Genomic DNA, 22,457 nt, shown 5'->3' with positions numbered 1-22,457 from the left:
AAACCTCAACGACAGAGTCACATTTAGCAGCCAAACTTAAATCCCTGGGTCCATGGACATCTACTTCTTCAATGTGATAGAGTTTGGCCAACTTCTGGTAGTGACCTATACTAACTGAGTGAGAATGCGGATTTAGAAGCCTCACAGGGACTCTTCCGCTCTTGACCACAGCAAGCGTCCTAGCCACACCAATATTCGGCAGTTCAGGCCCTGCTTCAACTAGAGCACAGTAGTCTGTCCCTCCTGGGCCCATCTGGGCTCGTCCCTGCACCAACAATTCAGTTCTTGGGGGAATTTTAATGGGGTGCCGGCTGGCTAGCCGCACAAACCCTAAACATCCATCGCCCGCCGTGGTGGCCCTGACTCTCCGGCATGTGACAAAAGCATCTCTCCAAACTTTTTGTTTTTGTAGCTTGGGTGGGCAGGCAGTATGCCTAGCTGGCCAGTTAAAAAGGGTGTCCCAGCAAGCAGTCACAACGTTCATCCCAATAATGAGGGGGTGCGAACAATTTTTATCTTCGACAATCACGACCCCACGTGCAGGTATTTCAATACCTTCTATCGCAAAATCTAACACTGCATAGCTAGTGTAAGGGATTTCAAGACCATTGGCTGCCCGCAACTGAAACACCACAGGGACTTTACCTAGCTTAGCTAGGGTAAAATGCTGCTCAAAGAGACTCTGCTGCATTAATGTCACCTGAGACCCTGTATCAAGTAGCCCAGTCAGCTCCACTCCTTCAATATTCACACAGATGTTGGGACAATCACCAATGACAGCCTCTGCGGCCCTTTTTTCCAACGTGGATCCAACCCCTGCCCCTTGGACCTCAGCAGCAGGGATGTCTAGTTTAACGGCGTCTGTGAAGTGGTTGGCGTCCTACAAAACCTTGAAATGTGACCAGATTGTTTACATAGGCGACAAATGGGTCTACCTTGTTCATCCCATTGATTCATCACTGATGTTGGTCGTCGCCGACCCCTTCTGGTTTGAGAAGGGAGTTGTCTTTCGGTGACCCCTGGCTGCAGAAGGGGTTTAATCTCCTGAAGCAATTCCTGTGTTAGGCCTGACATTTGCATCTTCACATCCTCCATGATTTCTCGTTTCAGTTTCTCTCTCCAGTTTGTATCCTGTAACGACAGAGGTGCACATGGGCCGCTTACTGCTGTGCATGTTACCTCAGATTGTGAGTTCCCTCGGTCAGCGTCCAACAGCAGCGCTTCATTTCTGATAGACGAAAAGTCCTGGTCCGGATTGCGACGAACATAAGTCCTCAGGGCCTGAGCCAAAGGGCCTTCCTGCAGCCCCAACAGCAACTGATCTTTTAAGGCTGCGTCTGAGGGGGCATCATCAGGGTCATGTCGCCGCAACCTGCAGTACAGTTCTTTTAACCGCAGAATAAATGAGGGTACTGATTCGTCGGATTGTTGCATGCATCTGAAAAACTGAGCTCTTAAAACAGGGATGGGGGTTCTATCCCCATATACAGAATCTAAATATAAAAGAATCTTTCGAACTGTACCCTTTTCATCATCTTCCAGCACACTAATTTGTCGTTTTGCCTCCCCAACTAATGCACCTAATACAATATCAACTTTCCGGCTTTCAGATAAGTCTTGTGAACCCAACAGGCCTAACATTTGTTCTTTCCATTCACAGTATTTTACATCATCACCAACCCCTTTAAATTTTGGGAGCCAGGGGGCGCCAGGGTACACCGGCATCATCATGATATGTTCCTTTGGTTAACTGTGGGCACCCTTAAAACCTGGATCCTGCCGACAACGCCAAAATTTATGTCGGGCCCCGCCTTTGCCAAATAGGGGGGTCCGGTTAAATTGCTACACCCAAAAGATTCAGGACCAGGGGAAGAGCGCCACACAGAAAACCCAAGGAACAATTGTTTTTTTAAACTGCAATAATTTAATCCAATAAAAACATGCAGCCACAACACGACAAAGCCCAAACGGTTAAAACCTAAATAACTAAGACCAAATGTTTAAAAAGGTAGTAAAAACAGTAAAAAACTTTAAAGAGGGACCTCATAAAAACATTGTTAAAATAGTTAAAAGAAATAGTCCATGAAGCACCAGGGAGACAGGTCCTGCAGTCAGCCAAAGTCTTGTCTTTGTCCACCCTCGCAGGCGTGGTGGGGTGTTCCTCCCAACATCTACCTGCAGAGTGAAGATAGATCCTGCGAGTATCTCAGCTGTGTGGGGCAAACAGGCCTGGCTATATGCAGGGTGAGAGTGCCACTGGAAGGGTAGAGGATACTCACACACCGGCAGGGCTCCTCACCCTGCCTATGAGTGTATGTCGCACTGTGGCACTCCTGTCCTGGAGAAGACTCCTACACCGACTGCAGCTCCAGCCACACAGTTTGCCCCAGTGCTGTGTCCTTCAACAGCTACCAGCTACTCTCTTTTTTTTCTCCTGCTGCCAGTGCAGCTTTATGGGTGGGGCCATCAGCTTACTGATTGGACACCCAGGTGTGTCCAATCTGGGACTCAGTCTTCATGGGGGTGAAACAACACAAAAACCAACTCCAACATAAAGGCATGCAAACAAAAATCAGAGAAGACTTCCTCCATCAAAACAAACTTCAACACAAAAGCATGCAAAAAATGACAGGAAAAGGTTTCACCACACAACACTCCTCCTCCTTTTCACATTCCACCATCCATTTTAGAAGAACATAAACACTCACCTGAGCACAGGTGTTAGCTCACCTTTGCACTAATAGTTTGCATGATTGAATGAATGAAAGATTTCACACTAGTTGGTTTAAAGGCATAGGTATGCGTTCGTGAACACTATCTGTTTTGTGTGCATGTTGACATGTGGACATTTTTGCGGCTAGCAGGTGTGTTGATAATATTTGAGTGTGTGTGAACAGGCCCCGCCCTTTTTGTACTACATTTGAACCGTACCGTAACGATAAACAACCAGTAAACCTGTCTGCTCTATGCTGCTTCATGGTCTTACCCCCCTTCCCCTCCTATTATCACCCTCCTACCCCCCCCTCTCTCTAACGTCCCTCTCTCTTCTTCCCCTCTTTCCTTTTCCGTCCGGTCCAACACCAAAGATTTTCAAACATGATTGAAATTAATAAATTTTGGCCTCAATTACAAAAGGGGTTTATTCAGACATACCTTTGGTTTGTCTGAAGATGAATAACCCCTCTTATTAAAATAAAATATGTCCAACACAAGAGGCCCTCAGCTCTCATCTGTTTGCCTAGCTGTTGGACAGGACAAGTTAAAAAAAAAAAAAAATAAAAAAAAAAAAAAAGAGAGACCAGCCACTGGGCATTGCTGTTATGTGCTTACTCTTTCTACCATATGCTTTTCCAGTACTGTTTAGTTTCCAGCTTTGGTGGGTCTGCTCGGCTGTTTGACCCTGCCACTGAGCGCACACTTTCGCAGGCTGAGTTGCGAACAGCCTGTTAATCCGTCTGGCTTCATTGTCTCTTTAGGCGGCTGCTCAAGGCTAAGAGCCTTTGTTTGGCAGTTTCCAGTGCTTCAGGTATGGGCATCTGGCTGTATCTCGTCGGTACTTGCTTTCTCATTGTACCTCTTTGAGCCTCTGTCAGCTTACTCACATCCTTCCGAGTTGCCTTGATTTTGGCCTCTAACCGTTGCTTCCATGGTGGGTATTGTTTTCTTCCATGGTTGCTCTTATAGCCAAGCATCTCAAGGATCGCTGCTGCTGAAGTGTAAACCAGTTCATTGGTTTCTGTGATTGTTGTGGTAGGAATTGCCCTCAATGTTTCATTCCCAGTTTCCTAAAGACTTTCAGGCGGTACATCACCTAACCGTTGTAGCTGGTGTCTGGGTTGCCTAGTGGTCATTCTAGACATGATCTTGTCTTTCAGGTCAGTTGCTGCCTTGCTCAGCATATCTGTAGTTGTTGGGGCTGTGTACCCGAGCTCAGAGTGGGAGTGTGGTATAGCGTCCTCTCTGACCTGCTGTTCTGGCTCTCCCGTGGTATTGTATTGAATTGCTTCAATCTCAAGTTGTGATAGGAGTTGCCGTTTGTGGATCTTAGAGCATTGGGCGACCAGTTGTTTGGCAGTTAGCCTTGATTGGGGATTTTGAAGCATCCATTCATTCCACATTCTCTGCATGTAACCCCTCTGGGTGGGATAACTTGAATAGTAGCATTCTAACAGAACCTTGTTCTCACATCTAGTCCATTTCCGTCTTGTTCCAGTAGCCCACTTTCCATCAGGGTGCTCTGGTCCCCTCAGCACCTGATGCAGACCTTGTTTGGCCGTGGAACACGTGGTTCATTGTCTCTAATGTTGTGAGGTAGGCAGTAGTGTTAAGGGTCTTGCCCAGGGACCCTAACTGGGTGATGTTAATTGCTCGCCATTGTTATGGTAATTGCCCCATTTCCATTACCATTAAAAAAAATGTTTTTTCTAACTTGTCCTGTCCAAAAGCTGGGCAGGCAGATGAGAGCTGAGGGCCTCTTGTGTTGGACATATTTTACTTTAACAATAGGGGTTATTAATCTTCATACAAACCAGAGGTATGTCTGAATAAACCCCTTTTGTAATTGAGGCCAAACTTTATTAATTTCAACCATGTTTGAAAATCTTGGGTGTTGGACCGGACGGAAAAGGAAGGAAGGGAAGAAGAGAGAGGGATGTTAGAGAGGGAAGGGGGGGTTAGGAGGGTGATAATAGGAGGGGAGGGGGGATAAGACCATGAAGCAGCATACAGCAACAAGTTTACTGGTTGTTTATCATTGTCCACACACACACTCAAATGTTATCAACACACCTGCTAGCTGCAAAAATGTCCACATGTCGACATGTACACAAAACAGATAGTGTTCACACGCATACTTATGCCTTAAAACCAACTAGTGTGAAATATTTCAGTCATTCAATCATGCAAATTTCAATTATGCATTTCCATTAATTGTTCATTCCGCCCCTGGGAATCGAACCTGGGTTTCCTGCACCTAACCAACTCAGCTACCCATATATATACATATATATATATATATATGTATATATATATATATATATATATATATATATATATATATATATATATATATATATATATATATATATATATATATATATATATATATATATACACATACAGATATAAAACTCAGTCATTTTACTCCAATTCAGTTAAATGTTTTTTCTTCTTAATTTATTATACTTGAGCCTGCAGATATTCTCATTTTTATGACAAGAAAATGAATTCAACAAAACAGAGTTGCTTCATATGACCATTAATCATATCTATGAATTTGTCATCGCATCATGTCATAGTAGGGGTGCTATATAAACTCATCATCCTCTCCCTACCTCTCCTCATGGTACAGGAAAAATTAAACATAACAGGACAAATAACTCCCACAATTCCTTGCGGTGCCGATCTAACAGCAGCACCAAAGTTACACCTACTTACTTAATTGAATTAATTTGAATAAAAGTAAAATAAATGTCTGATAACTACGTGTTATTTTTAAACTGACCTAACTAAAAATAATTGATTTATCTTAACTAAAGCAAATAATTAAGTTAGATCAAAGTAAAAAGGTTTATCTTTCCAACATCCATACATGGTCTTATCACCCTCTCATGGTGGAAAAAGTATTATCTGAGCCTCTTCATCCACTAAATCATCTTCAAATGGACACGCCATGCTGCTTCACCTCTTTGAAAACAAACTAACCTTCAACTAAACCTGCTCCAGATCCGGTTATGTTCAGAGCATGAGTTGCCAGGGGAACTAAGCATACCCTGAAACATACCTCTTTTTTTTGGAACCGAAAGCGGTGGTTGTACACTTCTTTAGCCTCAAACTTACCGTGGGAGCTAGCATAACCTGTTTTCTGGAATATCCCCTGTTGTTTAGGAGTAGTAATTCCATCTTTGTCCACACAGTGGTAGCAAAGTTCCATCAATGACATCACAAACCTGCTGCAGCCATCAAAAATCTAACTTCCTGTTTTCAGTATCAGTGATAGAACAGATCAATGAGTTAAAGTAAAAACAATTCCTTTCATGGTAATTCAGCTTTTCTCTGTTTAGGAAACACAGATGTTACAAGACTGTTTGATAGTGAACAGAACATCTGACTCCTCCCACTTCCCAAACCTTGTTAGAGAACCACATGTTTCTGATGGCAGGTAAGATCCACAAAAACAACCTGTATTTATTAGAATAATTGTTGATGAGATCCAGCAAATCAGACCAACTGCATGTGAGAGGAGAAGAATAAAAACACGTTTTAAACGGCAGAAATACTCGATGATAATTAAAACCAAACTGTCTTTGCTGCTCTGTTTGCAGTTTGAACAGATTTTAGGGCCTTCTAGAACTGATGAGGAGTAGGGGGAGAAAGAAGAAGAATGCTTCATTGAACCTACAGACTAGCAGAGTACCTTTAATCTTTCATTGAAAATTGTAACTCCCTTATATTAATTATTAGATATTGTAAGTTTATTTTTGTGTTTTAAGAGAGAAAAAACAAAAAAATGACCTTAGCTGTTTAAAAGACTAACCCTTTGTTTATCATTTGAAACATTCACCTAAATCCAAATATATTTGAAAATAACTTCTGTCAAAGTCAAAGAGAATATTGACTGTATGTTTCTGACTCCCATCAATACGTCAGAGGTGATTGGGTGCTGGTTCACTGTACTGACAGGGTCTTGCAATCTGAATAAGGGACTGAGGTCTCCAACCCCAGTCCTCAAGGACCAATCTTAAGTTTCTTTTTTTCTGCCCTCCCATTGCTGTTTCTCTACTGTGATGTTATTTTGTCTGGAGGTCCAGCCTTCCTTTGAATGTGTAGCTTCTGGATGGTAGATGTTCCATCATGATCCTGCAGCCAGATAAAAGATTTCAATTTCCAAATTAGTAATGTTAACATGAAGAACTTTGTGCTTTGTCTCTTTCATGATCTTTGACTGACAGTAAAACCAAAAAATATTTGAGTTTATTAGTAGATCTGCTGAAGAAGAACAATTTTTATGTCTTTTTTTATTTTTATATTTTAAAAGTTAAATAGCCATTTTTACTTTGAGTTCAGCCAATCAGCTTTTTTTTCCTCTTCTTGATCTGCAGCACCTCCTCTGTCATGATGGGCGTGACTAACAGGAAGAGAAAAAAGAAGCTGATTGGCTGAACTCAAAGTACAAAACACCCGATGGGAGGATCAGAGTCAAACTGATTTCTGAGGAAGTGAAACTCTCACAGTCTTTGTGTCTGAGAGGAGAAATGGCGCAGAAAGGAGTTGATCTGGATCAAGAAACCTTCTGCTGTTCCATCTGTCTGGATCTGCTGAAGGATCCGGTGACTATTCCCTGTGGACACAGCTACTGCATGAAGTGTATTCAAGGACTCTGGGATGCAGAGGAGAAAATCCCCAGCTGTCCTCAGTGCAGGAAGACCTTCATACCGAGGCCTGTTCTGGTGAAAAACACCATGTTAGCAGCTTTAGTGGATCAGCTGAAGAAGACTGGACTCCAAGCTGATCCTGCTGATCTCTGCTATGCTGGACCTGAAGATGTGGTCTGTGATGTCTGCACTGGAAGAAAACTGAAAGCCATCAAGTCCTGTTTGATCTGTCTGGCCTCTTACTGTAAGAAACACCTTCAGCCTCATTTGGATGCAGCTGCATTCAAGAAACACAAGCTGGTGGAACCCTCCAAGAACCTGCAGGAGAACATCTGCTCCCGTCATGATGAGGTGATGAAGATGTTCTGTCGCACTGATCAGAAATGTATCTGTTATCTCTGCTCTGTGGATGAACATAGAGGCCACGACACAGTCTCAGCTGCAGCAGAAAGGACTGAGAGGCAAAGAGAGCTGGAGGAGAGTCAACAACAAATCCAGCAGAGAATCCAGGACAGAGAGAAGGAGGTGAAGCTGCTTCAACAGGAGGTGGAGGCCATCAATCACTCTGCTGATCAAACAGTGAAGGACAGTGAGAAGATCTTCACTGAGGTGATCCGTCTCATCCAGAAAAGAAGCTGTGATGTGAAGCAGCAGATCAGATCCCAGCAGCAAACTGAAGTGAGTCGAGTCAAAGATCTTCAGGAGGAGCTGGAGCAGAAGATCACTGAGCTGAAGAGGAGAGACGCTGAGCTGAAGCAGCTCTCACTCACAGAGGATCACAGCCAGTTTCTGCTAAACTACCCCTCACTGCCACCACTCAGTGAGTCCACACACTCATCCAGCATCAATGTCCGTCCTCTGAGATACTTTGAGGATGTGACACCAGCTGTGTCAGAGCTCAGAGACAAACTGCAGGACATTCTGAGAGAGAAACCCAGAAACATCTCACTGACAGTCACTCATGTGGATGTTTTACTGTCAGAACCAGAACCAAAGAGCAGAGCTGACTTTTTCAAATATTCACGTCACATCACACTGGATGCAAACACAGCACACAGACAACTGTTACTGTCAGAGGAGAACAGAAAGGTGACAGTGATGGAAAAACCTCAGTCTGATTCTGATCATCCAGACAGATTCACTGAGTGGTTTCAGGTTCTGAGTAGAGAGAGTCTGACTGGACGTTGTTACTGGGAGGTGGAGTGGAGAGGGGACTATGTTGATGTAGCAGTCACATACAAGAACATCAGCAAATCTGGAGATGAAAGTTTATTTGGTTACAACGACAAATCTTGGTCATTAGTTTCTTCTCCAAACGTGATTGTCCACTACAGAATAAAAACCTCCATCTCAGCTCCTGTTTCCTCCAGAGTAGGAGTGTACCTGGATCACAGAGCAGGTGTTCTGTCCTTCTACAGCGTCTCTGAAAGCATGACTCTCCTCCACAGAGTCCAGACCACATTCACTCAGCCGCTCCATGCTGGACTGAGGTTGGGTTATTTTGGAGCCACAGCAGAGTTCCGTGAACTTAAATAGTTTTCTGAAAGAAGTTTAATGTTTGTTTTTAGTGTTTTCTCTGCTTTGGGTCATTAGAACTAAATATTTTAACTGTTAATATTCTGTGGAGTAATGTTTGTAGTCAGAAATAAATGTAATAAATGAAAAATCTCAACAAGAGTGGATTTGAGACATTTTTGAACATGAATCTCAAACTTTTTGGAGTAAAATCTGTTTTCTTGTTTCTTTGAAATGGAAATTTACTGTATGAATTCAAATTTCACGCAAATGTTTTGTTCATGTTTTTGTATTGTTTTCAGTCACGAAGACTTTTGATTAAAGATGTGTTTTCATTCCTTTATTTTAATTCCTTTGTTCTGAGAATTTTTTTTCTGATTTATTTGATAGTAAGAACATCCTGATTCCTTTGTCTAAGTCTTTAAATACACGAGATTCCAACAGCAACGAAACGTTTTATTACTGCCATCAACTGGAAAGGATCAGGAACCAGGATTCTTTGCTCTACTTTCTACTAAAAATTAGGAAGTCTTGCTGCTTCTCTGTTTGGTTCCAATATGAAAAGGTTGATCAGTTCAAAATTCTTACCAATCAAATGTTCCTCCATGAATGAACTGTCTGCTCACACAGGTAAACAGTGTCTCCAATAAGACTCAACCAGAGTCCAGGGGGGTATTCCAGAAAGCAGGTTATGCTAGCTCCCACGGTAAGTTTGAGGCTAAGGAAGTTGATAACCTCAGCTTTTGGTTCCAGAAATGGAGGTATGTTTCAGGGTATGTCAAGTTGCCATGGCAACTCATGCTCTGAACATAACCTGGTCCGGAACAGGATTAGTTGAAGTGAAGCAGCATGGCGTGTCCATCTGAAGATGATTTATTGGATTAAGAGGCTCAGATAATACTTTTTCCACCATGAGAGGGTGATAAGACCACGTGTGGATGTTGTAGAGATAAACTATTTAGTTTGATCTAATTTAATTATTTGCTTCAGTTAAGATAAATCATTTTTTGTTAAGTCAGCTTAAAAATAACACGTAGTTTTCAGACAGTTATTTTAATCTAGCCACAGGGGTTGCAAGCCAGTAACTTCTGTGCCGGTCCCAAGCCCGGATAAAAAGAGAGGGTTGCGTCAGGAAGGGCATCCGGCGTAAAAATTGCCAAAATAACCATGCGAATCATCCACAACACTTTAGACATACCGGATCGGTCGAGGCCCGGGTTAACAACGACCGCCACCGATGCTGTTAACCTACAGGGTGTCGGTGGAAATTTGACTACTGTTGGTCGAAGAAAGAGGGGAGGCAGAAGGGTCCGTGGCCAGAGAGAGAAGGGAAAAGGCAGGAACATAGGTTTGAGAATAGGGACTCTTAACGTTGGCACAATGACAGGGAAAGGCAGAGAGCTGGCAGACATGATGGAGAGAAGGAAGGTAGATGTACTGTGTGAGCAGGAGACAAGGTGGAAGGGCAGCAAGGCACGTAGTATTGGAGGAGGATACAAACTGTTCTATCATGGTGTTGATAGGAAGAGAAACGGGGTAGGAGTGATTCTGAAGGGGGAGTTTGTAAACAGTGTTCTAGAGGTGAAAAGAGTCTCCGACAGGATGATGAGCCTAAAGTTAGAAATTGAAGGGGTGATGGTGAATGTAGTCAGTGGGTATGCGCCACAGGTTGGCTGTGACTTAGAAGTGAAGGAGAGATTCTGGAGTGAGTTGGATGAGGTCATAGAGAGTTTTCCCAGAGGAGAGAGAGTTGTTATTGGAGCAGACTTTAATGGGCATGTTGGTGAGGGCAACAGAGGTGATGAGGAGGTGATGGGCAGGTTTGGTGTGAAGGAAAGGAATCTGGAGGGACAGATGGTGGTGGACTTTGCGAAGAGGATGGAAATGGCTGTAGTCAACACTTACTTCCAGAAGAGAGAGGAACATAGAGTGACATACAGAAGTGGAGGTAGGAGTACTCAGGTGGACTACATCCTATGTAGACGAGGTCATTTGAGAGAGGTTAATGACTGCAAAGTGGTTGTAGGAGAGAGTGTAGCCAGACAGCACCGCATGGTGGTGTGTAAGATGACTCTGGAGGTCAGGAAGAAGAAGATAGGGAAAACAGAAAAGAAGACCAAGTGGTGGAAGCTACAGAATGAAGAAACTTGTGAGGAATTTAGGCAGAAGTTGAGGCAGGTCCTGGGTGGTCAGGATGAGCTTCCAGATGACTGGGAAACTACAGCAGAGATTATCAGGGAAACAGGTAGGAAGGTGCTAGGTGTGTCATCTGGAAAAAGGAAAGACGGTAAAGAGACTTGGTGGTGGAATGAGGAAGTACAGGAATGCGTCCAGAGGAAGAGGTTGGCTAAAAGGAAGTGGGATGTAGAAAGGACTGAGGAAGGTAGACAGGAGTACAAGGTAGCGCAGCGTAGAGTGAAGAGAGAGGTGGCAAAGGCCAAACAGAAAGCTTACGATGAGCTATATGACAGGTTAGACACAAAGGAAGGAGAGAAGGACTTGTACAGGCTAGCCAGACAGAGAGACAGAGATGGGAAGGACGTGCAACAGATAAGGGTGATTAAGGACAGAGATGGAAAGGTGCTAACAACCCAAGAGAGTGTACAGAAAAGATGGAAGGAGTATTTTGAGGAGCTGATGAACGAGGAAAATGACAGGGAAAGAAGGGAGGAAGATGTGGTTGTTGTGGAGCAGGAAGTAGCAGAGATTGGAAAGGATGAGGTTAGGAAGGCTCTGAAAAGGATGAAGAGCGGAAAGGCCGTTGGTCCTGATGATGTACCTGTGGAGGTATGGAAGTGCCTAGGAGAGACAGCAGTGGAATTTCTAACAAGGTTGTTCAATAGGATTTTAGAGAGTGAGAAGATGCCTGAGGAATGGAGGAGAAGCGTTCTGGTTCCGATCTTTAAGAACAAGGGTGACACGCAGAACTGCAGCAACTATAGAGGAATAAAGTTGATGAGCCACACAATGAAGCTGTGGGAAAGAGTAGTGGAAGCCAGGCTTAGGAAGAAGGTGGAGATCTGTGAGCAGCAGTATGGTTTCATGCCCCGTAAGAGCACCACTGATGCCATTTTTGCTTTGAGAATGTTGATGGAAAAGTACAGAGAAGGTCAGAAGGAGCTGCATTGTGTGTTCGTAGATTTAGAGAAGGCGTATGACAGGGTGCCGAGGGAGGAGCTGTGGTACTGTATGAGGTCGTCTGGAGTGGCAGAGAAGTATGTCAGAGTAGTTCAGGACATGTATGAGAGAAGTATGATGGTGGTGAGATGTGCTGTAGGTCAGACAGAGGAGTTCAAGGTGGAGGTGGGACTACACCAAGGATCAGCTTTGAGTCCTTTTTTGTTTGCTATGCTGATGGACAGGCTGACAGACGAGGTAAGACAGGAATCTCCCTGGACAATGATGTTTGCGGATGACATTGTAATTTGCAGTGAGAGTAGAGAGCAGGTGGAGGAACAGCTAGAGAGGTGGAGGTTTGCCCTGGAAAGAAGAGGTATGAAGGTCAGTCGTAGTAAGACAGAATACATGTGTCTGAACGAGAGGGATCAAGGTAGAAGCGTTAGGTTACAGGGGGCTGAGGTGGAGAAGGTGCAGGAGTTTAAGTACTTGGGGTCAACAGTTCAGTGTGATGGGGATTGTGGAAAAGAGGTGAAGAGGCGAGTGCAGGCAGGTTGGAGCGGTTGGAGGAAAGTGTCAGGAGTGTTGTGTGACAGAAGAGTGCCAGCAAGACTCAAAGGAAAGGTGTACAAAACTGTGGTGAGACCAGCTCTGCTCTATGGGTTAGAGACGGTAGCAGTGAGACAGAGACAAGAGGCTGAGATGGAGGTAGCAGAGATGAAGATGTTGAGGTTCTCCTTAGGAGTGACCAGGTTAGACAGGATAAGGAACGAGTACATCAGAGGGACGGCTCATGTTGCCTGTGTTAGCGACAAAGTCAGAGAAGCCAGACTGAGATGGTTTGGACATGTTCAGAGGAGGGATAGTGGATATATTGGTAGAAGAATGTTGGAGATGGAGCTGCCTGGCCGGAGGGCAAGAGGACGGCCAAAGAGGAGATATATGGATGTCTTAACAGAGGACATGAAGTTGGCTAACGTTAGGGTAGAAGATGTTTATGATAGAGTGAGGTGGAAAAGGATGATTCGCTGTGGCGACCCCTGATGGGAAAAGCCGAAAGAGAAAGAAGGAGTTTTCAGACAGTTATTTTACTTTCATTCAAATTAATTCAATTAAGTAGGTGTAACTTTGGTGCTGCTGTTAGATTGGCACCGCAAGGGATTGTGGGATACCATTCCCTTGGCCTGTCTGGACAGATTTGGGTTCAAGTGTGGGTTTTTGACCAAATGTGTTTAGTTGTATAGCTGTTTTACTGTGTTTTGCCGAGTTATTTTGTCCTACTTTGCTCAAGTCTCTCCACCATGAGTGAGAGGGAGGGAGAGTATGATGAGTTTATATAGCACCCCTACAATTCAATAGCATACTGACAATGTTGGAAAATTCCTAAGTGGATGTACTCTCCAATTTGTTATTCAACAATTTGTTATTTTTATTGTTATACAAATGAGTAAATCTGCCGGCTCAAACTTAAACATTTGAGAGTACAAGAATTATAATTCATTAAGATGGAAAAAATATTAATTTAATTGGAGTAATATAGCATTTAGTTAAATAAATATGTAAATATTTAAATATGAACCCCCTTCCTCATATAACCTCATAATAGGGTGAGGGGGTGGGGGGCTTAGCCTGCGATGAGCCTTGGGGGGGGGGGGGGGGGTTACTAGGCAGTGACCCCCCTCCTGTGGTTGCCGTATGGAGTGGCCCCCCCTCTTTCGGTTTTATTTGCACCTTAGACAAGTAGGGCCCTTGGTAGGGGGGGTGCTTGGACATCACTGCCAGCAAGCAGCGGATGTCCTCCTAGCACCCTACCCGCCAATTTTAACCGCACCTTAGACATTTAGGGCCCCTTGGTGGGGAGGGTGAGGGGACGTCACTGTGAGTAATCAGGAGACGTCCCCTTAGTGCCCTACCCGCCAATTTTAACCGCACCCCCCTTAGTACACACACCCCTCCCCCCTCAATATATACATCCCAACATAAACACACACACATGCACACACACACTCTCTCAAACACACATACACGCACACACATTTTGCAAGGAAGGTGGGACCTAGGACCATCTGTCCCCTGCCTCTTCCCTGGTGGGGGGTACGGGCCCCTTTGCAACGGCGGCTGTGTCCCCGGGGTGCCGGCTTCCTGGGCCCGGCGGTGCTCTCTCCGCGCGGTGGGGGGGTTCACATTACATCTGAGCCGGGGGTGTTCGTGTCCCTGGGGGGTGGGTTCTGGTCCTTGCTCCTGAGTGCTGGGCCCCGCCAAATTTCCAACTGTGGCCGAGCCTGGTCGGGCCATATTTACAACACCCCTTGTGGGCCCTCTTTTTTCCCCGGGGTTCCCCCCTTCTGGGCGGGGGCGGCGGGCCCCTGCCTCGCTCCTCCCTGGACCAACCGTGGGCCGGGCGGATGGCTGCCTGGAGTGCGGAGTGGGTCTCCCTTGGGGGGTCCTGGCTCGTACCTGGGGTTGGGGCGGGGGGATGCCCGGAACTCCTGGGTGGTGGTGGGGTGCTCGTCTGGGGCTGTGGGCGTCCTTCTCCGGTGGGGCCCTGCGTTGGGTTCTCCCGGCGCGGCGGGGGGGCTGCTCTCCTGGTTGGGCTGGGGCGGCGCCCTCTTTCCCTCCGTGCCTCCCTGCTCTCTGGCTCTGGGGGCCTTGCGGCGGCCCTGCTGGCCCTGGCCTGGGTGGCGGACTTAGTCGCCCGGGCGGCCGTTGTTCCCTGCCGGTTCCCGTGTGGCGTTGGGGGGATTCCGGCTGCCGCTGCTGGTGCGGTGGGGGTCTTGGGGTGGGGATGGCTGGGCACTCTCCCTCCTTCTTTTCACGTTCCACCATCCATTTTAGAAGAACATAAACACTCACCTGAGCACAGGTGTTAGCTCAACAGACTGAATGACTGAAATATTTCACACTAGTTGGTTTTAAGGCATAAGTATGCGTGTGAACACTATCTGTTTTGTGTACATGTCGACAGGTGGACATTTTTGCAACTAACAGGTGTGTTTATAACATTTGAGGGTGTGTGTGGACAGGCTCCGCCCTTTTTTTTTTTTTGTTTTTTTTTTACATTTGAACCTTACCATAATGATTAACAACCAGTAAACTTGTTGCTTTATGCTGCTTCATGGTCTTATCCCCCTTCCCCTCCTATTATCACCCCCTACCCCCCCTCTCTCTAACGTCCCTCTCTCTTCTTCCCCTCTTTCCTTTTCCGTCCGGTCCAACACCAAAGATTTTCAGACATGTTTGAAATTAATAAAGTTTGGCCTCAATTACAAAAGGGGTTTATTCAGACATACCTTTGGTTTGTCTGAAAATTAATAACCCCTCTTGTTAAAGTAAAATATGTCCAACCCAAGAGGCCCTCAGCTCTCATCTGTCTGCCTAGCTGTTGGACAGGACAAGTTAAAAAAAATAAATAAATAAATAAATAAATAAATATGTAAATTTGAATTGTATAAACATCTATTGAGTTTTATAGACGTAAGAAATTAGGTTGAATGAATTTAACTCAATTACTTGTTACCAATAATGTAATTCATTTAAGTTGGCAAAATTGGATAAGATATATATATATATATATATATATATATATATATATATATATATATATATATATATATATATATATATATATGCGTCACAAGGAAAATGGAAATAAGACCAGAAACTCGTGCGTTTACTTTGTCTGTTCTTTTCTCCAAACAGAAACTCTTTCTTTTGCTGATGCAGCCGTGTTACTTTTTTGATGGACGTATAATCTTCATACGCCGTCATTGATATCTCAGACTCCGTCTCACTGAAGTGTAGCGCTTTCTTTTTTTTCACCACCCGTTTCCATGGTGACTCCGGAAATCGGTGATCCATTGAGAGTGTCTTTATGTACTTGACATGCACGTGCATTAACCCAGGGTTACCAAGTCGGGCGTAATTACGCCAACTCATATCCGGTCTTTTGGAACCGACATACCCAGAGTAAGCAAGTTCAGGCGGATTTCAGCCAGAGTTCAGGGTTAAAGTCAGGCTAGTTTAAACATGCTTCCTGGAATACCCCCCAGTTTAGAGCAGCTGAGCGCAACTTTGTTCCAACTTGTCAGAAATCTGAGTAAGTGTCTGAAGGTTTGATTTTTCTTTTTGACTTCAGTTTCAACTGTTTTGAATGTTTCCTTCTTTCAGATGAAAACATTGTCTCTTGCTCTGAATGTGATAAAAAAATATATTTAATTATTTAATTATTTTCTGAGTGTCCTTCAGTGTCTGACTCTTGTTTTCCACTTCACCCTCCGACCGCTAGTTGACAACACTGAGCCTCCTTGAGCAGCTCTACTCTGCACAAAACAACAGGAAGACCTCGGTCAGAAGCAGCTTTTTTCGTTGTTGTGAAACATGGATTACTACCAACTTAGGATAGGGACCGAACTGAAACTCTGTGCCATGTTGCTGGCAGCAACATGGCACAGAGTTTCAGACGCAGATTGCGGTGCTTTTTAGCTGTCTCAGATAAGAACGAGTGAAGCACTGCAGCGGCACAGTGGATAATAGGCTAATGCACTTGGCATCAACCAAAATGCTATCATCTCCGCCGTATTTGCTCAGTTGTACATTCAATACCCTGGTGGCCGTGGTCATGCAGCTGTTGCAAGACTTCTTTGAGGTAAATAGGCAACAGCAGTTGTAAGATCTCCTCCCCTCCATCTGGCTGCTGTACCTTGCGAAAGATTAATCCATCCTTAGTTGGGATCTTGTCCCACTGTCGTAACAGTACCCTTACCCGTCCCGACAGTTTGTACCGGGCACCGAAACTTGGGGCTTTCTGTGCCTTCCAGAATGCAAGTAAGGTACTAATAGTTGGTCTGCTTCCTGTAACAATCTGAGATCATTTACAGTATGGGCGGAAAAAGCATAGATGGGCGACTGGGTTACCTGCGGCTCCTGTTGAACAACTTGATGTATGACGACCAGGATAGCTCCTCCTTCCAAGTGGCTTAAAGGGTTGTTATCAGTCCACACGTCCAATGTTGGCCCCACAAATGCTCCAAAAACATTTCAACATAGCGCACCTCATTCCAAGAAACTCTACTTTCATGGAACTATAGTTTTTCTCCGCCGGGCTGAGGCTTCGACTGGCATAGATGGGTCAAACCCTGCCATCCTGCTCTTGGGACAAAACTGCTCCAAGGCCTGCATGGCTAGCATCCACTTCCAAAATAAATGCAAGGTTAAAATTACTAAATGCCAGAGTAGGTGCACTCACCAGTCTCCTCCTGAGCTTATTGCACGCTGCCTCACATGCATTGCTCCAGGTGCTGTCCAGTGGTGGTTCTTTTCGTTTTCTGCCTGCCAATTCAGCAACCTGGTGTTGTAATGGTGCAGCCAGCTTTGAGAACCCCTCCACGAATCACCTGTAATAACTGGCAAATCCGAGGAAGGACAGAAGCTCGCGAACAGCTGTGGGATGAGGCCACAGTGGACACCTTGGATGGATCCATAGATACTCCTTTGCGGGAGCCCAGATGGCCAAGGTAATGAACCTCTTTTCTGAAAAAATACTTTTCCAACTTAACTTTTAGTCCTTCTTTCTGTAGTCGACTCAGCACCCCCGGTCCAGATGCTTTAAGTGATCCTCCACACTGGAAGAGAAGACAATATTAACATCCAGATATAGTAGGAGAGATTGAATATGCTCTGCCCCAAACATCCTCTCCATCAATCGCTGAAAGGTAGCTGACGTGTTCCGCAAACCAAAGGGCATCCGGTTGAACTCAAATAACCCAAATGATTCACAGAAAGCAGTCTTTAGGCTATCTGTCTCCATCACCAATACTTGGTTGTAGCCGCTAGCCAGGTTGAGTGCGAAGAACCATTTGGCCCCACAAAGTGCATCCAAAGAATCCTCAATGCAGGGAAGAGGAAAGCTATCCTTCCTAGACTTGCGATCAAGATGCCGGTAATCAACGCACATTCGGAGAGAACAACCGCCACCCAGGCCAGGGCCAGCAGGACCGCTATGGGGGCCCCCAAAGCCAGAGAGCAGGGAGGCACAGGGGGACAGAGAGTGCAAGCTCCAGCCCAACCAGGAGAGCAGCCCCCCGCCGCGCCGGGAGGGCCCAATGCGGGCCCCCGCCCCAGAAGAACGCCCACAGCCCCAGACGAGCACCCCACTATCACCCAGGAGTTCTGGGCATCCCCCCACCCCAACTCCAGGTATGAGCCAGGACCCCCCAAGGGAAACCCGCCCCGCACTCCAGGCAGCCACCCACCCGCCCCACGGTTGGTCCAGGAGAGAGCAAGGCAGGGGCCAGCCGTCCCCGCCCAAGAGAAGGACAACCAGGGGAAGAGGGGGTCCACAAGAAGTGTTGTTAACATGGCCCAACCAGGTTCGCCCATAGTTAGAAATTGGCCCAGCACTCAGGGGCAGGGACCAGAATCCACACCACAGGGACACTGACACCCCCAGGCTCAGATATAATGTGATCTCCAGCTACTGGACTTGCCAGAGAATTCAGGGATCCCTCTCCCTGCGTGAAAAGAGGGCTGCCGGGCACGGGACAGCTTTGTTACATTTAAAGTATGATTGAGGGTGAAAGTTCATGAGGGCTATGAAACTGTAACCCCTAGGTGGTGCTGCTGTGTGTGACAGCTCTAAATAATTTCATATGGACTTACTCTAAGTCTAGGTTCAATAAGGAGATTGTTTAATGTTATATATTCCGATATTTAGCTAGGAATATTCCACCCAAAAGAAGTTGTACTATGATTAACAGTTGATCGTGAAAAGAATAATTAGGTTTAGACAATAAAATAACACAAAAAACAGTCTGCAGAACTGAGTGAATTACTTGTATTCAACACCTAACAACAAAAAACATGTGGCCACTGACATGAAAAGGAGGTTCAAATAAAATTGAGATCTCAAAAAGAAAACTTAAATCTGAGTCCAACTTTCTCTTTTCTTTAGAATAAAATAAATAACCCCGTGAGTGCACTCAAAAAAATTAAAGGTAACCCACTTAATGTCCAAACTGAGATTTCCAGTCGGGGTGTAGAGTTGAGATGAGATGAAGTTGAGATGAGATAAACCAAGGAGGTAAGAGGATGGAATGATGATGGAGTAGATGAGTTGAACGAAGGAAGGTCGGGGATCCAAATGAACACCAAGAAAAAAAACAGTCGAGATAACGTATTTCCCAACAAAGTTATCAAAGTCCAACATAGCTCTTTAACCAGATTCCTCTTCCTGGGTACACACTAACTCGCTCCAATCTTTTTTTTCTCACGCTGTGGTTTGAGCAAAAGTGAAAAAGACGTCAAAGATAAAAAAAAAACGACAGGATGATCACTCCTAGCAAATCCAAAAAAAACACATTTAAAATGTTGACTGCCACCAGTGGAAAATAACTTTGTAACTTAAGCAGGGTTACAAAACCGTGAAACATGCTCTGTGCTGTTGCCTCACTCAGCTTTTATTTTGAAAATGACCTTGAGGGAAAACTTGTCTTAATCAAACACAGTCACACAGACGGCAGATTCATTATGAAAAATACTTTTTGATACTTTCCATGTATTTCATCACTTTTTATCAATCTTTCTGAAATATAGATGAAATGATCCTAACACACGTGTTGAACTGTTAACACTTTTCTTGCCCCTCTCTTTTTCTTTCCTTCTGCTCAGCTCATCTTAGTGTGAAGAGCTTTCTTCTCAAAATCTCCTTGATCTCAGACAAGGCGCTTCGTTCCTCTTCCTTTTTTGTCCTGAACATGCGTTTCAGGGTTTTTGGTTCCAGCCTCAGCTGACCGATCTCATGCTCTCGCCTGTTGGGTCTTGCTGGTTTGCTACTCTTTGGCCTTTCTTTCACCCCAAACCGCTCTGGGCCAATGGTTATTATGAAGGTGAATATGGCCTGGAATTTGTGGTCTGCATCGTCCCTTTGATGTTATCTCCATGATCTTATCTATGTCCTCGTCTAATTGAGCCACTCCTTGTTGTTGGTAGCAGGCCACTTCACCTGATGATGTTCTGGTTTTTCTCTCTGTAGGAGGACTGGTGCAGCTCGGAGGTTCCCGGTAATGTGGGGGGGATTCTGGGCCTGGCTGCTCTTCCATCTGACATGGGTCTGTGACGAGAACTTCATCTATAGTGCTGGCCACTGCCCCTGTGCTTCACTCGTCCTCCCTTCAGGTAGCTCATCTTGGTCTGGTGGATTTTGAGACCTGTCAAGGTTTTGCACACCTTGCCGCAGGTACAGTTCGTTCTCTTTATAGGTTGACCGCTAGCTGATGTCTTTGCCGATAGATCTGTCCGTTAAAGTTTTTCATTCTCCCCGCCTCTCGGGAACCCCTGGGGGTATAGTTCAGAAGGGTTCTCCGTAGCTTGCTTTTGGGTGCTCCTTCACAGGAACTGCAGTTTGGGGTGATGGCCCGTGCAGACAGCTGTCTTCATCATCCCCCGACTTGTGTCCAAGTGGCCCACCACTCCACGGATCCCCCCTCCGGATTCATAGCCATCTTGAGAAATTTAATGGAACAATCTTTTAAAGAAAATCAATTTGGAAAAAGCATGGTTACAGCCAGATACATTTATATAAATAGCAAATTAAAGAAATAAATAAAAAATTTAACGTAACATTTATTCCACAAATATATAAAAAAAAATCCAAATTCTCAAATATAGAAAATAACTGCAGTTTTTGAAAAGATTTTCCTGAATTAGCTCTTCTCCTTTTCTACCATTGTAAATTCTCACTTAAATTCTGGATCCATTTAGAATGATTCATAAGCTAAAAATTAAACATCAATGTTTAAATACATGTCAAACTAATTCTTACATATTTGATCTGATTCTAAAAAGTTTAAAAAATTGTATTAATCTGTTACTTCTCCTATCTAAAATTTCAATATATAAATGCAGAGTTAGAAAACTGTCGTCCAAATTAAGTGATTTATGATCTATCAAATTTTATAAATATCTTACAAGATTAATAGATCAAAAGCCTGAAATACTGGAACAATTGGTGCTTTTTGCTTGAATAATACCCTTTCTTCTGAAACATTTTAGCTTTAATGTGTATCATTGTAATTTTTTTTTACCTGCAGCTGTTCTTTTTTTTGCTCACTTATGTCTCCATTACTGTCATAAATTGTTATGGATTTTCGTTCTCAAAAGATATCAATGGTTGTTTTTTTCTGACAGAGTTCTTGCTGATGTTGTGTAATTGTGTTTTAGTAAAGTTCATGAAAAAAACATCAACTTTGTATAGAGTTTCCTGCTGGTAAAAACGTGAGATGAATGTTTAGAGCAGGGGTGTCAAACATACGCCTTGAATCTGGCCCCCGAACCAAAATGAGTTTAAAACAAACAAACCCCTGGTTTAAAGCAAACAAAGCTAAATGTAAGTTTCCTCTACAAACTACAAGAGCAAAACATTTCACACCTTTTCACTATCTGGAAATCATCCAAGAAAGAAGAGGCGGCAACAACTAATCCCACCTTCATAGACATGTTTTTCATGTTTTGTCAAGGAACATGTGCAGACACATCTCTCTGAGTCTGAAATGCAAACTCAGAGCAACACAAAAAGAACAAACCTCCACACTTTCCTGCTGTTGTTGCTGTCCAGAATGTCCTCAATCCTCCTTCTGGAATGAAACATTTCATTGCAGCACAAAATGCATCCATTAAAAATGTAACTTCCTGTCTTAAGTATTAGTGATGTACACATTAATGAGTTAAAGTACAAAACTTTTAACTGAAGATTTTGCTTCCATGGTAATTCAGCTTTTCTCTGTTTAGGAAACACAGATGTTACAAGACTGTTTGATAGTGAACAGAACATCTGACTCCTCCCACTTCCCAAACCTTGTTAGAGAACCACATGTTTCTGATGGCAGGTAAGATCCAAAAAAACAACATGTATTTATTATTCAATGACTGTTAAGACAAAAACAAAAATGAGGACAACAACGTTAAACAATTTAAAGATGGACACTTATTTTTTCAGGTGGGAAATTCATCCATTTAAAATAGTTGTTTAGAATGATTGTTGATGAGATCCAGCAGATCAGGGGCCTGTTTCAGAAAGGAGGTTCGACCAACTCTGAGGTTGAACTTGAACTCTGAGTTGGTCAATCAGTTTTCTGTTTCAGAGATGCTGATCCGAGTTAGATTAATCAACTCTGAGTGGACTGATTCGGAGGTGAGCGTGGGCACCGCGTCTATGAAAAGCCATTATCAATGGAGCACAGATATCACGAGTTACCATGGCAACTGTGAAAAAAAGAGGTCTGCATATTTTTCGCCAGCTGAACTTGACGTGCTGCTGCAGAGTTACAGTGAATATGAGCACATATTCCAGAAGAAAAGCAACACCGCTGCATCTGCAAAACAGAGACAGTTAGCGTGGAAAACATAGCTGCTCAAGTTAATGCCTAAGTTTGCATTTAAATCATTGTTATAAAATAT

At 44.2% G+C, this 22,457-nt stretch overlaps 1 protein-coding gene and 1 long non-coding RNA gene across 2 annotated transcripts; one reads left to right on the top strand and one right to left on the bottom strand.

The window, feature by feature from the left end:
- The first annotated feature begins 7,190 nt into the window (after window positions 1–7,190).
- On the top strand, window positions 7,191–9,237 carry LOC101164957 (tripartite motif-containing protein 16). The gene has a single exon (XM_011494192.3). The coding sequence runs from the start codon at window positions 7,254–7,256 to the stop codon at window positions 8,907–8,909; it is 1,656 nt and encodes a 551-aa protein (XP_011492494.3). The 5' UTR covers window positions 7,191–7,253; the 3' UTR covers window positions 8,910–9,237.
- Window positions 9,238–19,441: 10,204 nt separating this feature from the next.
- Window positions 19,442–22,100, bottom strand: LOC110016950. The gene is made up of 2 exons (XR_002875136.1): window positions 21,584–22,100; window positions 19,442–20,503 (listed from the first exon to the last, which is right to left on the bottom strand). It is a non-coding gene; the product is annotated as an uncharacterized LOC110016950 (long non-coding RNA).
- Between the last annotated feature and the right edge of the window lie 357 nt (window positions 22,101–22,457).

Source organism: Oryzias latipes, chromosome 17 (genome assembly GCF_002234675.1).
Source record: "Oryzias latipes chromosome 17, ASM223467v1".
In the NCBI taxonomy this organism is placed as follows: Eukaryota; Metazoa; Chordata; class Actinopteri; order Beloniformes; family Adrianichthyidae; genus Oryzias; species Oryzias latipes.
The sequence above is the reverse complement of the archived record's forward strand: the minus strand, read 5'-3'. Positions and strand labels throughout refer to the sequence as shown.

Bases quoted from the DNA above. Each gene is read 5' to 3' on its own strand.
- LOC101164957 (XM_011494192.3), top strand. From the start codon at position 7,254: ATGGCGCAGAAAGGAGTTGATCTGGATCAAGAAACCTTCTGCTGTTCC.